This window comes from Lytechinus pictus, chromosome 15, assembly GCF_037042905.1.
Source record: "Lytechinus pictus isolate F3 Inbred chromosome 15, Lp3.0, whole genome shotgun sequence".
Lineage (NCBI taxonomy): Eukaryota > Metazoa > Echinodermata > Echinoidea > Temnopleuroida > Toxopneustidae > Lytechinus > Lytechinus pictus.
The window spans coordinates 19,652,428-19,669,636 of record NC_087259.1 but is presented as its reverse complement, the minus strand read 5'-3'; the positions used below and the strand labels follow the sequence as shown (position 1 = coordinate 19,669,636).

Sequence of the window (17,209 nt, the reverse complement as noted above, 5' to 3'; positions counted from 1 at the left end):
TTTTAGACCGCCCAAGATTACTACAATGAGTTTAAACCTCCATTACTCAGTCAAAATACATGAAAAAGTCATCAAATTTCGCAAGAGAGTTAATAATTGTATCGTTAGAATGGAGAATCTATTAATAGTGCTATTTGTTTGCAATTTTAAGTTTAACAGCACTGTCAGTTCTTAAAAATGGCGTAAAAGATAACAAAATTCCAATCTAAAAAATGTAAAATTTCAGTAACAAACTACAAACGTACAATAAATGCTGCACTTTATTCAAAATCCATGTCATTTTCACAAAAATTTGCAGAGTTGTAGAGGAAGGTATACCTAAGAGGTACAAACATAAAAAAATAGGGGTTCATGTGCTTGTTTTTAAACTATCAGCATTTTTATTAGAGCAAATGTGCTTTTTAAAACACCAAAAATGGGCCGAATGCTTAGTATCTATGTGAAGAAAATATCAAAACCACTCTACCATTTATTCAAACTCGGGGTAATATTCGTGATTCTTGGCAGCACTGCAGAGTAAAGTATTTTGAAATTGTAGAGAATATTTTTTTTAATGGTCCATGGAATAATTCAATTTTTTAGCTTCATGAAATAACGCATCGGATCTGCAGTTAAAATGCAGAAGATGAGAAAAATCAGCTCATACCCGCAGCTAATTAATCACCTGTTCATCCTTTGTGACGTCAGCGCGCAGAGTGTAAACTATGCGCAGATCATAATGCGCACAAATATAACTGTGGAACGTCCTTAAATTCCGGGAGGGGTACCTTTAAAAGAATAATTTTTTTTTTAAACACATGCATGGTACATACCACTTCCTTGTGCCACCACATCAATATCATAACAGAGTGGTATGAGAGGAACCCACTCTCCTGCACTGCATTCTGTAAAACCATTCCCGGCTACGAGGATCTTACCAGCGTCACAGAATACCTGACCAAAAAACAAGAGAATATGCACAATTATACACTTGTAATCTTTATATCGTTCAGCTTAGATTACTTGAACACTCCCGAAAATAGTCAAAATTATACGCTTGAATTATCGTTCTTTTATCATACAGCTTATTGACATGACTATCGTAAAATACCCGAACAACCAAGAGAATAATACAAATTATAGACCTGTATAATGACCGTTATACCGTACAATACCTGAAGAAACAAGACATGTAAGAGGATAGTCAAAATTATACACCTGTAATATCATTCTTGTATCGTACAGCTTTCGGTGTCTTAGAAGTATCGTAGAATACCTGACCAACCAAGAAAATTGTCAAAAGTATACACTTGTAAGCCTCACCCCCCACGATTCTTTAGTGCCATAGAATACCTAAAAAATCAAGGAAATAGTCAAATATACACCCCTTTCAAGCTATCGCTAACTATCGAGATCTTTCCAGTATCGAAAAATACATGAACAATCAGTGAGATAGTTAAAATTATTCAAATGGAAGTAGAAAATAGGGACCCAAATCCTGAAACTTCAAACCTCCCATCTGAATCCTTCTGGCTAAGCCCCTAGATATCAGATAAACAGTCATTCGGAAAAGAAGAAAGTAAAAAAAAAATGGCCAGTTTGATTGATATTCTGATCAATATCACCACTGACCAGACATAAGGCAAGTCAATTATTTTGTCTTAGCTCTCCAATATTTCATAGGCAGGCGACCTATATCGACTTGATCTATTCCTATAATTCAATTGCTTCCTGCAATCATGCTGCAATTTACCTTCCTCACTTCTAATGGCCGTTTATTCCCTAATAGATTCCGCTTTGATTTTCCAGCTAGGACTCTGCAGACAGATCAATCAGTTGTCTTTTACATCCTACTTTTGACCAATCGTTTTGTTTAATTCACACAACAAGATTATCCTTACTTATTTTGTTCCCATGATTCCTTCAAAATTCTGATAAATACATCCCGACCCATGTTGAAGATATTTTCATAAATGATTATACAGTGAATTAAATCATCTTGATATTTCTTCTTTGTTGTTGTCGTTGGCAAACGTGCCATAGTAGCCGTCCCACTCACTGAAAGGAGCCTTTTGTACTTTATTACTTCTTTCTAATCATCTATGACCCTCCACTCTTTTCAAAAATAATATTCATTTCTATCTTAAATTATTTCAATTTACTTAGATTTACTCTATATTAAAGGTATTGTTTAACTTTGTGAGCAGCCGATTTAAAAAATTCTCAAACCAAGATGAAACATGTGTACAAGTGCATGTATTAGAACTAATTAACCCTGAAAACAACCATTATTGAGAATGAAAAGCTAACTACAAGGCAAACCCCGATTTTGTAAATAGGTGTCTTATAGACGCCTAAATAGTACACATAAGTGTATGGGATGAAATTAAGATGGTGTTTTCGGTCACTTTATATTTCAATTTTTGAAGCACTAAATAATTATTTTCGAACGCAATTTTTTTCTGGGCTTCATTTTTGTAACATATCACAGACACAGATAACAATTGTGACCTTCTAGCTCAGATTTTTTAAAAGTCAAACCAATGTTAACCAATCACTTTAAGATATTCCTTCTCTCCAATTTATCTTTCTATCTGTTATTTTTTTTCTCCTAACTTACCTGCCCTGAAGTGCCGTGTGGATATCTCCCATCTATTCCCTTCTCTCTCGTGTAACCAACATATGCTAGGTTGTTTTCTTTCTTACGTAATGATGGACATCCCTCTACAAAGAAAAATTGATAAAATCAAATATTTAGTGATTGAATATTGGTGTCAAATACTTGATGCGGCGCTCTGCCGACACAATTAGCGTATCAGGAACACCATTTAAAAGTTGTTATAGCACCAGAGTCATCCACATGGGGCTATGGCATCATCAGCTAGCATGCAAATAGAACTTTTTCACAGAAGTGCAAAACTTATTTCTCTGTTATTCCGTGTCCAATTTTGATGATGTTTTCAACGTTTTGCTTCTCTGGCTTTACTTAACCTGCTGAGATCATATAATCATGATTATTTTCAGCCTGGAGTACCCCCTTAAAGTGAAATATAACAGAATAAGTATCATCAGCATTTAAAAACAAGTAAAAGTAAAATCTACCGCTCCCCTTCTCCCATTTCAAAATTTCTTACACCCTATACCACGCCCATAGAGACCTTGTCTGCTGTGCAACCCTTCACTCGAGTTAAGGGTCTGAATGTGCAGCCTACTCATGCCTTGTGTATTGAAGGCCCTCTCGCTCTGAATTGAAGCAGCAAGTTTTGTATGTGCTAGTCTTTGCGTGGAGACCCACTTGTTGATCAATGTTTCAATCAGGGTCTGTGCCTGCAGACCCAGAGAGACCTGCTTGAGTGTGTTCAAACGGTTTACCCCGATGATTTGTGATGTTACAATAACGTTTGAGAGGGTCACGACCCCGTGTATCTCGGCTTGTCTTCTGGGGTAGCAGGTTGATCACCGACTCACAACGTCGCTATAAATCGACACACAACAGGAAATAATTCTTGGCGATACGATCCGAGGGGTGGTGTCTCAGGATCATTTTTATAGGAAAGAGGGAGGGGGCGGGTGCGGTTACATTAATGGGAAAGCCTACCCCAACATAGAGTTGATTTTAATGAATAGAGAAAATGGGCGAAGCAATCGGTTTCATTATCATGTTCATTGTCAACTGTTTTGTGAAATTAAGTGAAACCTTAAAATGTCACAGCTTCCTAACCGATTTGGATGAAATTTCCAGTGTTATGCTTGCTTGTTCTTCTTTTTTTTTCTTCTTAAAATCAACTTTTTGTTTTGGGTATATTCCCCCTAAATGAAGTATTCCTTATCAACGATTTGAAAGATGTTCGGACGAGAAAGGCCGAACGTGACAGACCGAATCAACAAATCGACTTAGAACCGAACACCAAACCGGGTACGAAACCGGGCACCGAACAGGATACCAATCTTGGTGATTTGGTCGTGGCGGAGCTCCGCCACGACCAAATCACCAAGATTGGTATCCTGTTCGTAGGGACCATTTCGAATATAAAGCAAGGGGCAAGTATAATTGCATAAGATGGCTGCACAGTTTACCCAATATTGGGTAAAGTGGGAACATGTATGCCTACTGGGTAATATGGTACCAAATACTTTGTAAATTTTACGCAATGTTGCGTTGAAATTTACCCTTTAAACTTGCATTTTGCCCAATATGGGGTAAAAAAAATTACACAGCAATCATGTTTGATCCATTTCTACACAATATTGGGTAATTTTTACTATTTTTTTTTAGAGTGTGAAGAATTCGTTATCAGCAACTATATAAGGAGAAAAATATGATTAGTGAACCTACGACCCGTTGCAGACTTTAAAAAAATGTAACACATTTGTTATCTAATGATCAGATCAGAAAAATGTATGTTTGATTTTTCTTTTAGTTGCATTCGAACGCGGCTCTAACTGTAACAGGGCCCCTGGGGACATTTATAGAAATGTTTAAAGATTTCGTACTCCTTCTCATCGTTTGCCAAGGGATCTTCATGACATGTCTGTTTCGACGATTGCCTATTTTTCAGAACAACCTTCACCTTCATAAAGTACTGTTATTCAAATGTTTATTTATAAGAAAATTGCTTTGTGATGTGTGTCCCCAACGTATTTTCGCGGGGAATTCAAACCTCTCACGATCCATTTGGTTTTATCGAAATGATTTATGCTCGTGATTCTTGCCGACCCAATTTTCAGTCTCATCATTTCTACCATCATGACCATAAAATGTTCTTCATTTTTTTTTAATATCAGGGTACCCCGATTGGAAGATGCAGATTCACAGGATGGTCTAATACATAAATCAATACAAGCAATATTTACTATAAAGCGGAACTTTTGTACACAGTCTATTATAGACAAAAAGTTACAATGGATTGTTAATTTTGATGTATCTTTTTTTTTATGTACCAATGCATGTTTCTGACTTATCTTGAATATGATATAGTATTTAGCAATCTGACGTTAAATTTTTAAATTTTCATCAAGCATTCCGATACAATGAGAATTATTGTTATTGACCAAATGATTTTATTGAAGAAAATAAAAAATCAGTTCTCGCAGTTTAGAGACATTCTTGCCAATTATCGTAACACCAATAATAAAATAAATAACAACGCACATGTGACGTAATAAAGTCGCCTGTCATTACCCTTATCAAGGAATCAATAATTTAATCACTTTCGAATTATCAACTTGTTTGAATATTCGGAGAATTAAACAGACATTAATGTATAGAGCAGTGGTCAATACTAATTGGTTAGTTACTTCTGTTATGACTCTCATGTCAGTTCGCGAAGACGATTTCAATAGACTTCAGTAATATCGGAAACGACATAACGACATGGATAATGTCTTTAATCTCTTTAAACATAGCATTAGGAGTGGGATGATGATGATTTGGCAACCATCATTTAATGTTAAAGTTGAGGAATTTCACTTATGATAACAGAAGCAGAGGAAATGTTGCTGTAACGATTATTTTGTGAAGTATCTATTCGTGTTTTTTTTTTACTGGAAGCATTGATTTCGATTGGAAATAATGTCTTATCTAATCTCTGAGGTCTGGTTTTCGTCTTCGTCAACTTGCGAAGGTTGAATCCATTGATAATACATGTAAATATTAATTTAACTTTTGTTTAACGCACTGTTCACGAATGAAATGTGGAATCGCCTTTAAAACTTCTACGTGTAACCTCTATTGAATACTCTCAACCGTGTTAACTGTTTATAGATTGATTATTAGGACGTTGAATCCAACGCCCAAGACAGGCGGCGCTCTTCTTTTTATAAATCAAATTCGGGCTACGCCTACAGGGGAGGGGCACTTTATCTCATCACACCACGAATGATCACATGCACTTTCGTAACCCCTCCACATTGAAATGTTCTTTTCAATTTGATACCAACGTCTTGGAGTGACGTGAATTATTCTCGACATTAGATTTATGTCATGTCACTGCCGATGGTAACATGTTGATCAGGAAGTGGAATGATAATTGAGACATAGGGCGTCATCTCTGAATCGCTCAAGAAACGAATCACTCAGTCGAAAAAAAAAGAGTTTATGCTGAATCATGCTAAGGCCTTATAGTAGGATACATCGCACTCAAATTTTAGGAGAAGGTATACAAGGCCCTGGTTTCATGGAAGATACGATTTCAAATTACATGAAAAACGAATGCGCCTATTTTACTCGAAAAATCTCAGATATACAAATGAAACCTCGAAAGACAACCTCATACTAGAAATCTTATTCGCAAGTCATACGGCAAGATAGTGGGATATATATTACATTCATTGTTATAGAAGGTATATAAGGCCCTAGTTTCACGTAACAAAAAATTGAATTTTACAAAAGAAAATTTTGAAATATCAAATTACATGAAATACAAAGGCCCCTGTTCTAATCGAGAAATCTTACTTAGATCTCAGAGAAAAAAAAACCTCGAAAGACTACTACTTTCGACTTACTTGGTTCGCAAGTCGGTGGATCATTAGACCATCTTCCAGCAGCGAGACAGGTAGACCAGGAACTCCCTTTGAGAACATAGCCTCGGTTACACCTGTACTTCCGTTTGATTCCTGCGACCAACTGTGTTTGACTGTAGAATGTAGTGTCACGGAGTTTGTAGACAACGGAACCATGTTGAAAGTCGCGGTCGTCTTGACAGTAAGCTGTTCGAAAGAAAAACCAAAAAAAGTTTGAACGACATGAAAAAAAAATATCAGAAATAAATAAATTTATAAATACATGAATGGATGAATAAATAAATAAATAAACAAATAAATAAATAAAGGAATGAATGAATAAATGAATAAATAAATAAATGAATGAATCAATAAACAAATAAATGAATGAATGAATGAATGAATGAATAAATAAATAAATAAATAAATAAATAAATAATGAAGCAATTATGATTCTACACGCTTGAGTAGTTACTTTACGAAGCAGAAAGTACTCCTTCACCCCTGTATATTTACAGTTACTGAATCGAAAGAGAAAAATTTCCATATTGGCATTATTGATATACTCTCAGTGTAGAAAGAGATTCTATTTTAAAAAGACTAAAATAAATCATTTCTTGTTCAATATACACTTCAATTAAATTTATATTTGACACTTTGTTTTTTTAATAAGTAACTGTAAAAGAATAACGAAATTACATTACAGTTTGCCACAAATAAGGCTGGATTACCATGATTACATCATTCTTCATTAACTAACAGATTTATTAAAACATTTATTTACGAAAATACATGTAAATTTCGAAACTAAGACTGATTTATTAATGTCATATGTCAATGTCATCATTGTTACGGTTTCAAATATAAACGAGCGGAGATAATTCAGAATATCCAATCCGAAATTTTGAAGAAAAGCAAAATCAGCTAACATTCAACTTTCAAAACTTTTTGTTGCAAGTAAGGGTGCCACATCATTACGTCACGTTACATGAAATATATTGGATCAGGAAATATGACTTATTCAGATTATTTTACCTGAAATTCAGACAGCGAATATTATTTTTGAAATCATAAATTCAGGGCCATCTGTAACATTTTCTGATTTTACATTTTCTTTCCCTTCAGTATTACTGGAGCATAAATATGATTTTCTTGAAGACGCAATTTTGATAAGGTTTTCTCAGAACGAACGGAGACTGGCGATGCGTCTGCTAATTATGATAACGACCATTATCGGTTGCTCGATCGACATGAATTCTAATAACGCCGTTTCCCGCGCTTTCAGCGGTAATCATTCGAAATGTTTCGGAAATTCAACTTTTTTTCGATTTGAAAGATTCAGGTGTCTCCGAACGTGCGGTCAGAAAGCTTTCAGCGAATGTAAAAGTAAGAGTTTGGAATAGGGTCGCAGTTTACTACTTCCTCGCTTATATTTAATTTATCTAACATCCTAGTGGATAATTACGCGTCATCATGTTATCAGTCACAATTGTTAAGGTGCACGTTAAGTAATTATCCTTTAACATGCAGATGTTAATTTACTTATTAAACATTTTAAACGTCTTTAACACGTGAATCAAACATAACCTTGAGCATCATGGTAAGAAAATGTTATACGTGAAGTGAAAATGGTGAAATGGTGAAAATGCTTAAGAAATTTGGCAACAAATGATAAAAAATTAGCCTTTATCCTATATCACAATGGCAAAAACTGGGCTGCTAACTTTATCAAAGAGATTCATATCATGTGCACGTTGGCTTCAAGTCAAGCATGCTTAAATCCTCCTAAGTCTATGTGGTAAAATACCCCACTGTCGATATGTAAAACTAATGCCCGGATGTTCCTTGACAGAGTTATGTTCATGGGCATCCTCGAGTGAGACATTTTATGAGTTCATGGTCTAAAAAAATAAAATAATATTTTGAGGAGCAAAATCCCTCAGGATCAGCTCCTTGTGGAGAGAGTTTGAAATTAAGTCAAGAGTCAGTGATTTTATTTTGGCGGCCGTGTCCCACAGGTGTGATTGGTGGAAAGTACATCCCATTGTGGCATCCCTAGAACATTTTTGACTAGGGGATGAAATTAATCGTAATAATTGACCCTTATTTTTCAAACAGTATCCTGGATTTTCTGTGAACTAAATACGCCTCTTGCAGATGACGAGGGGTGTTTTAGTCATAGTCTGCTATCGACCGTCGGGACGGTCGGTGGTTGTTTATATCACACAATGTTATATGATTTTCCCGGAAGGTCTAATTTCTTTGATCTGTCCCCTTCAACTTCATCTTTGCATATTGTCTTTCAAACGAAGAGCAACTGGTCAGTTTGGAAAGGTCGAGAAACTTGCCCTCACGTCCATTTCAAATGAAGAACACATTGACAATACGTCTGAAAACAATCAAAGATCTCACATTTCATTAGTCTCAGGTGTCTAATATCCTAAAAATGAATATAATTCACAAAAGTCTTCAATTACATTTAATATCCAAAAATGGAAATTGTTTTTTAGTATACTTTTTTGGGGAGTTCGTTTTTTTTTTTCGGACACGGTCCCACGCGGCCGTTTCCGTGTTGAATATGCCTGGCTCTGACCCGCATCATTTCCATCTCGGCCCCCTCAAATTTCACACCCTCGAAACCTAGCTATTCCTCCCCAAAGCCCAAAGGGGTATATCCACACCACCCGACTCAATTCAACATTTCCTCAATTTATATTATCATTTTAATCAATTTAAAAGGGGCATATTGGGGGTAGGAGGGGAGAACTGAAGTGACCCACAGGAATAAAGTTGTTACCGTTGCGACCCGACTATCTGGAGTAAACCGATGACAGTGCCGCGTCGCGTCGCAATCATGAAGCGGCAAAAAGTTTGCCAAAGCTTGCAATAGTTGTGCAGCTTTCATTCAAAAGGGCGGAAGAGTATTAACTGTTGACAACATAATTAAATCATAGTCAAAATATTGGTGAATTTTATTGCAATTGATATCAGATTGGTGAAGTGATTACAGGTTAGGTGAGAGCGTGGGTGTGCTTTGGATTGGGACGACGAGGAATTACTGGATGATTTCTTTTCATCATGTTTTGCGTTAAATAGAAATAGTTCCAGACTCACGGAGGATATTTATTTGCTCTTGCATTCTTGGATGACATATAAGGAATTCGGATTCTCCAAAGCATTGACTATGCGGAATGCACGTTAATACATGAACCAATCACATAATCTCGTGGGATTTATCCATTCGATCCATGACACAACAGCCGGATTCACGAATGTCATGTTTGTCTGAAAACCAAACTCAATGTTTGCGACGACTTCTTTTTTTCTAAACGACCTTGCTCTAACCTAAAAATTGTCAATCACGAGTATAAATATGTTTTTCAAATATGCGTTAAATTTTATTGTCACAACAAGCAGACGATATTGACAGATAACCCCGTGTAACATAAGTCGGGAAACCCGTCTCAGTCTCCATTCGGAATGGTTGGTCAAAATGCTCACAAAATGAAAAAAAAAGAAAAATGAGAAGGAAATAGGTCCTACGTAATGTTGACAAACAAATGTATTGTCAAAAACAAGTAAATAAGACTCGCATTTTCCTTTTCCTTTCCTTTTCTTTCTTTTGCTTTTTTGGGGGCTAGGTCATGGAAACTTTTTTATTTGGAGGGGGCAACTGCCCCAAAGCCCCCTCTCTCCATCGGTGAATACGAATGTAATCGAATCATTGAGAGCACAGATAACGTTGTCCTAATTGACACACCCATTATTTCCTGGACTCGACTCATCAAAAATCAAATTTCAAAACATTTGGACTGGGCCAGGACTTGGCCCAGTTCCTGCTTCTTGAATAAGTGAATAAGTATTTGTAATCATGCCTTTAATTTACCTATTAACCTACACACGATAAATGGTCCTGAGGAACTCGGAACTCGGGACTATTATCATGATTACGCTGGATAGATTGACTTTGAGGGGGTAATCAGGGCCATGGTGCACAAAACGCTAATTCTTTCATATTCAGAAGTACGAAGTGTAGTTAAGTATTACACGTGAAACCAAAACAAATATGTAAAGCTTAAAGGCGAAAACCAAAATGAGGAACGATTTAAATCCGAAAAATGGCTAAAAAGTAGGAACTTCGTCAGCATGGTCAGAGAAAATCATTGACTTTCCTCTTGTCGTAAAAACATGAAAAACATGGACATACTTCATATACTATACATGGTATTCTCCTGATACTCCAACCGTGCTACAGTCTGACAGTCGTACAAACTATATCGATTCTAAAACGATCAATGGTACGCTATTGAAAATAACGTAATAGCTTTGATCGGTCTGGAGTCGGTTTCGTTGGTGTGAATGTGGCATCGGACAAAAACACAAGAGAGAGAGAGAGAGAAGGAGGAGGGAGCACGGCCCTGGGAAGAAAATATACTTGGAAAATCCTTGGGGGTGCTGCATGTATTACTCTCCAAAGGCAGGACCCCCAAGTATTCTGTAAGATGTGTAAAAATTGAAAAATGTAACCGAAATGGCCTTCATTTTGTAGTGAAACTTTTTTTTTTGCCTTTCAAATTTCTCAGGACCAATTTGATTTCCATTTGGTAGTGAAAACTTTTTTTTCAAATAAACATCAGCACCCCCATTCAAAAAAAAAATGTTCCCATGGCCATAGGATGGAAAGAGAGAGAGAGAGAGAGAGAGAGAGAGAGTCAGCACCCAGCATTGTGAATCAGATTCATTGGTATTAATCATTATTAACCCCCCCCCCCCCAAAAAAAAAAAAAAAAAAAAAAAAAAAAAGAATTGAAAATAAAATTCAATCTCCTAACAGGCTTTTAGCGTGGATTCTCGAGATGCAATCTTTGAGAGTTTGAATTCGATATAAAAACATTTGAACCATTGGCATGATGAGGGGGGGGGGGGTCTCGATCAGTATCAGGAAGGCAGGGTTGTTCGAGTTCATGTCACATCCAGGTGAGAGCCTTCCACAAAACGTCTTAAAGGGGAGGCTCACTGCCAAAAGTTAATTCGAATAAAAAGAGATCATCGAACAAGCTTAAACTGAAAATTTAAATGATTTCGCTTCTTAATTAAAAAAAAATAGTTATAAAATCATGTCATTCTAGTCGGTCGGATGTGCAATTGAGGGAACCGATGATATGGATGACATCATCAACTCAATATATGAAGAATTTAGTTGTAAAAGGGGTTAGGTCCACTTTGGACCATTCCGAGAAAAACCATGTTTTTTATTCTCACTTATTGCAATATTCTTATGAGAAACTAAATTGTCATGATGTACTACCCTATGTAAACATAAAATTGGGTATAAAAGAAATCTACCTGTCTTCAATTTTTTTATTGTGAACCTAACCCCTTTTGCAAGTAAACTGAAATTAATCCAATCTCTTTTGATTAAAAAGGCGATTTTTCTTTGCCACTTTCATTCACGTTTTCATTTGAATTTCAAATTTTCTCTGGTATCATCAGAGTGACTAAAAATTTAGAGGTTTAGAGACAGAAAACAATAAAATTTATGAAAAATGGACCTAACCCCTTTTGACAAATGAGTTCTTCAGCAGAGTTTAATGCAAATGCAAAAGGGGTTAGGTCCACTCCAAGAAAATCATTTTTTTAATTCTCCCATATTGCAATATTCTTATGCGAAACTGAATTTTCATGATACCCTACCATGAGAACATAAAATTGGGTATAAGAGAAATCTACCTGTCTTCATATTTTTTAAGATTTTCTTTTCCAAAAAAAATATGTGTGGACCTAACCCCTTTTGCAGCTAAACTGAAATGGACCTAACCCCTTTTGAAAAAAAAAGTGATTTTTCTTTACCATTTTAGTTCACTTTTTAATAGGAATTTCAACTTTTCTTTGGTATCATCTTATAGAGCTACTAAAAATCTATACATTAAAACATAAAAATCAAATTTGATGAAAAATTGACCTAACCCCTTTTGCAAGTGAGCTCTTCATATATACTTTGTATTTTATTTTTATATAAAAGTGTGGATATATCGCATCTAAAAGTAATCGTTGATGCACATATCATACACAAATGTTGGAGATTCCACATTATAGGCCTACATATGGAACAACAAAGACACGGAGATAAAAGATTACTCTTGCATACTTTTGCTAAAGTTATGACAGTTGTACACTTTAAATATTTATTTTATGACATAAAGACACACTTTTAAATCACTTTTGTTCTGTTTGTGTATGTGTGTGTTTAAACAAGTTAAGACATGGTTACGAAGTGTGCATATAGCATTTCTATTGTAGCATTGTAGGATTTTTTTTAAAAGGACCGTCGATCAAGTGACTTGCTCACGGGCATAGGTGCCGTGCTCAGGGATCGTGCCCGGAGATCGAACCCCTGACTTTCAAGTGTCTCATCAGGCGCCTTAGCATACTAGTAGACTACACGGCCTCGGTAGCTAGAAATTAAAATTGTACAATCTTTATACGATCAACAATCTGCTTAGTCAGTCCATGTCACACTATACAGAGGAAGATTACTGGCCACGTCACAATGTAACTGATACGAAGGAATTGGAAGTTACTATCAAAGCTAATAATCGGTGACGAAAATGTCAATGTTGATCACCTTTTCCCGCGCTTTCTATCTCCCGTCAGCCCCTAATGGAACAAAGTTTAAAATCCCTCTTAGGTTTAGAGTAGTTTGATTGCTATCTAGATATTGCAAATTGAGATGTTACATGGCCAAGTCTATCATCTTTCACAATCTTTTGCTCTTGAGTGTTTAAAATCATTTCAAAGGACAGCTGGGACTCCAACAAAATTGTGCATTCGCCATGTTCGCGTTAACGACTAACGAGCTAACATTACAATGAGCTGAACTGTTTCGTAGAGTAAAAACCGAGATGGTTTAAACTAATTCAAGAGGCAGCGACATAAAACAATTTCAAATATAACTGAATTCATATATGCTTATTCTTATTTTCTATACTGTAGAGGTGCATAATATTGTTCTTATGAGAATCTACTTACAATTGTGTTTTTGTTTGGGATCAAGGACCTACTAAATCCTTGGTGTAATTTCCCTGCCCCAAATTGCCATTTATCTGCATGTTTATATAAAAGAAATCAATATGTAAGTATGCCCTTAATCTCGCAACCATTCACTGATGATTTTAAGTTTTCTATCAAAATTCATGATCTACGACATATTTGCTTTCCTGAAAGCGACCTTCCTGCGTGTGTAACTCATCAACCCCATATCCATGATATTACAGTGAATCTGATGTTTTCGTTTATTTTTACCGCCGCCGTCCCCCTCCTTTCGGCTTTTAACACTCTGGGGGCATTTCATGAAACAAAATATAGTCAGTTATTTTCACGAGCAATTGTTATGAGCTACTGAAATCCTTGCATCTGATTAGCTAAGAACAAATTAATGAGTGAAAATCACGAATCAGACGCTTCATGAAACCAGGGATTTCCCTCATGAAACAATCCCCTGAACTCGAGTGCACGCCTCGGACAATGGCCCCCTGTATAATACCCAGGCGCCGCGGCGTTGATGAAGATGCAGGGGTGTCAAGACAGGTGCGATGGTGTCTCCAAATCGCACTATGATCATGATGGTGATGATGAATTTCGAGACACTCCCTTCATAATTTCAGGTCAGTCAGACTCGCCGAGCGGATATCATGGGTTCATTATTAAAGGTAGAATCTAACAACAAATTTCTTCTTGAAAAATATTGAACATGTTTTATTTAGTATTGTTCATAATGGATAAATAAAACACTCTGGAAAAAAAAAATCGAATTTTCAAGATATATGTGACTGGAAAAAAAAATAGTTCTTCGAGTGCTTGGTCTCGACAATTCAGAACGGCCTATAGGCCAACAAAGCTCCTCGATTGATAGCACAGTTGGTTTTTAGAATTTATTAAAAATTATCAATGCATACCATCGGAAAATCAGCCTTCCGATCTATCGCTAAGTTACGATTGTTACGTTTGCTGGTCCTGACAAGCTCTTATTGTTACCTGTCCTGGACAAACTCCAACGTAAACCTCCTGAATCTTGTTCTCCATTCAGACACTCCTGAATTAGCAAACAAGCCACGCCGTGTCAAATCGTTTAAAAACAGTTTATTTACAAAATGTACACATGACGATTCAGATTCACAAGTCCGTTGTTCACATAGCGATATCCTTTTTCTAGTCTGTCCTCCAGACTTAAACGTGTATTATTAACTCGTCACACTCCCTTCCTTAAAAACATGCTTATAATTTTTCAAAGAAATTGCAATAAGTATGTTCGCAACTCAAATTTTGCTTGTTAATATAAACAAACATTATCACAATGAATATAGCGCTTAACCAAACACAGTTAATGCATTAAAACATATCGAAATGCCTTTTTTCAATTTCACGCTCTTTGTGCAGCAATTTTGCGTACTTTGGCAAAAGATAAGCATAATATAAAACATAGTATATATGAAATGAGCAAAACAGACATGTATTGATAGCGCATGCATGTTGTAAAACTTATTCACCAAAAGGTACACGCATGCTCTGAAATACATGTATGTTCGTAATAATCACAGCCATAAGAAATTTCACATGAATAATCAACATAATAATACATGATATTCTTCCAAGTGTGATGAGAAAAGCGATATAAAAAGCATTGCTTCACTGAGTCCAAAAGTCAATGACATGAGAAATCATTCAAGATGTAAGTTCAAACTTCTGATTTTCAATATCTTCTTCCAACTATAGTTTCAGTTCAACGAAGTTCAACATCATCGCTTCAGTTAGGGTTCATTGAATGTTTATGAAGATTCACAGTAGGTTCAGATTACTTGATCCAAGATATAGTCACATATTGTAAACATGAGCACAGTTGGCATCCAGAAATCCAGAAAAAACACAAGTTCAGTTCACTTTCAAATCAAACATGGTAGAGAGTCCATTCCGGAGTATCCATTAAGTTGAGATGACAAGTAAGCATTTAGGTATAAATTCACATGATGAAATAAGTTTCAAGTTCCACAGTTCACAGAAAGTGCAGTTTCCAAATTTCACCTTGATTATACACAATATCAAACGTTCACAGTTCAAATGTCACGATGACATAACACGATGTCAAACGTTCACTGCTCAAACGTCACGATGACATAACACGATGTCAAACGTTCACTGTTTATCACATTGATGATATCAAACTTTCATTGTCCGAATTTCGCATTGATACACACGACGTTAAACTTCCATTGTCCAGACTTCAAACTTCACACGAATTCGAAGTTATCAAATTGTTCAAAGTTAAGGATTCAGTTTACACTCGCGACAATGTGTCTGCAATAATGTTGTCTTTTCCCGGTAGATGTCTAATGTTCAAGTTGTACTCTTGGAGCAGTAGACTCCACCTTGTAAGTCTTTGATTTTTGTTTTTCATCTTACTTAGAAATGTCAAAGGATTATGATCTGTCCATATGTCCAATGCATGTTGAGATCCACTCACATACACTTCGAAGTGTTGCAGTGCAAAGATTAACGCCAAAGTTTCCTTCTCCACAGTGGAATAATTTCTCTGACTGCTCGAAAACTTCCTTGAGAAGAACGATATGGGCCTGTCTGTTCCCTGTTCATCTTTCTGCGTAAGAACAGCTCCGGCACCCACATCACTAGCGTCAACCATCAGAGAGAATGGCTGACTAAAATCTGGAGCTACCAGTACAGGATTGGTAGATAGGAGTGCTTTCACTTTGTCAAAAGCACTCTGACAGTCACTGGACCAGATGAACTTCACCTCCTTGCGTAGTAGATTGGTCAGCGGGGCGACGACTTCAGAGAAGTTATGGCAGAACCGTCTGTAGTAGCCTGCCATGCCAAGAAACCTCATCAGTTCCTTCCGGTTGGTTGGAGTCGGGAACGCCAGAATAGCTTCTACTTTCGCTGAGAGTGGTCGAACATGACCTGAACCAACAACGTGACCCAAGAAACTAACAGTAGCACCTCCAAACTCACTCTTTGCCAAGTTGACTGTCAATTTGGCATCAGACAATCTCCTGAACAAATCTCTGATTCTTTGTACATGAACTTCCCAATCTTCACTATACACAATCAAGTCATCTATGTAAGCTTCACAGCCTTCAAGACCAGAGACAAGACTATTCACAAGTCTTTGGAATGTAGCCGGCGCATTTTTCATACCGAATGGCATCACAGTGTAATGGAATAGGCCTTGAGGTGTAGCAAATGCAGATATTTCTTGCGCTCTCTTAGTCAACGGAATCTGCCAATAGCCTTTAAGCAGATCAAATTTGCTCACATACTTCGCCTTGCCTATGCGGTCAATACAGTCATCTACGCGCGGTATCGGGAAAGAATCGGTCTTTGTACTCGAATTGACTTTTCTGTAGTCGGTACAGAAACGATACGACTTATCCGGTTTCGGAACTAAGATGCATGGTGACGACCATGCGCTGCTACTTGGCTCGATGATGCCATTCTGCAGCATGTACTCTATTTCTTTTTCAAGATTCTTCATCTTTACTGGGTTAACACGATAAGGTGCCTGCTTGATTGGGGCGGTATCTCCCACATCAACATCATGTTCAACAACATCAGTACGAGATGGGATATCTGCAAATAACTGCGGATACTCATTCAACAGCTCTTTCACATCCCTCCTCTCCTTCTCAGACAAGTGGGTTAGTTTGTCATTGATGTG

At 36.6% G+C, this 17,209-nt stretch overlaps 1 protein-coding gene across 1 annotated transcript in view; it reads right to left on the bottom strand.

The window, feature by feature from the left end:
- LOC129277401 (coagulation factor X-like) overlaps positions 1 to 17,209 on the bottom strand; it is a 100,594-nt gene that overhangs the window by 8,762 nt on the left and 74,623 nt on the right. Inside the window, exons 2-4 of the mRNA XM_064110269.1 lie at positions 6,484 to 6,687; positions 2,600 to 2,703; positions 813 to 933 (exon numbers count right to left, since the gene is read on the bottom strand). Coding sequence (XP_063966339.1) covers positions 813 to 933; positions 2,600 to 2,703; positions 6,484 to 6,687 — 429 coding nt within the window. The remainder of the gene's footprint in view (positions 1 to 812; positions 934 to 2,599; positions 2,704 to 6,483; positions 6,688 to 17,209) is intronic.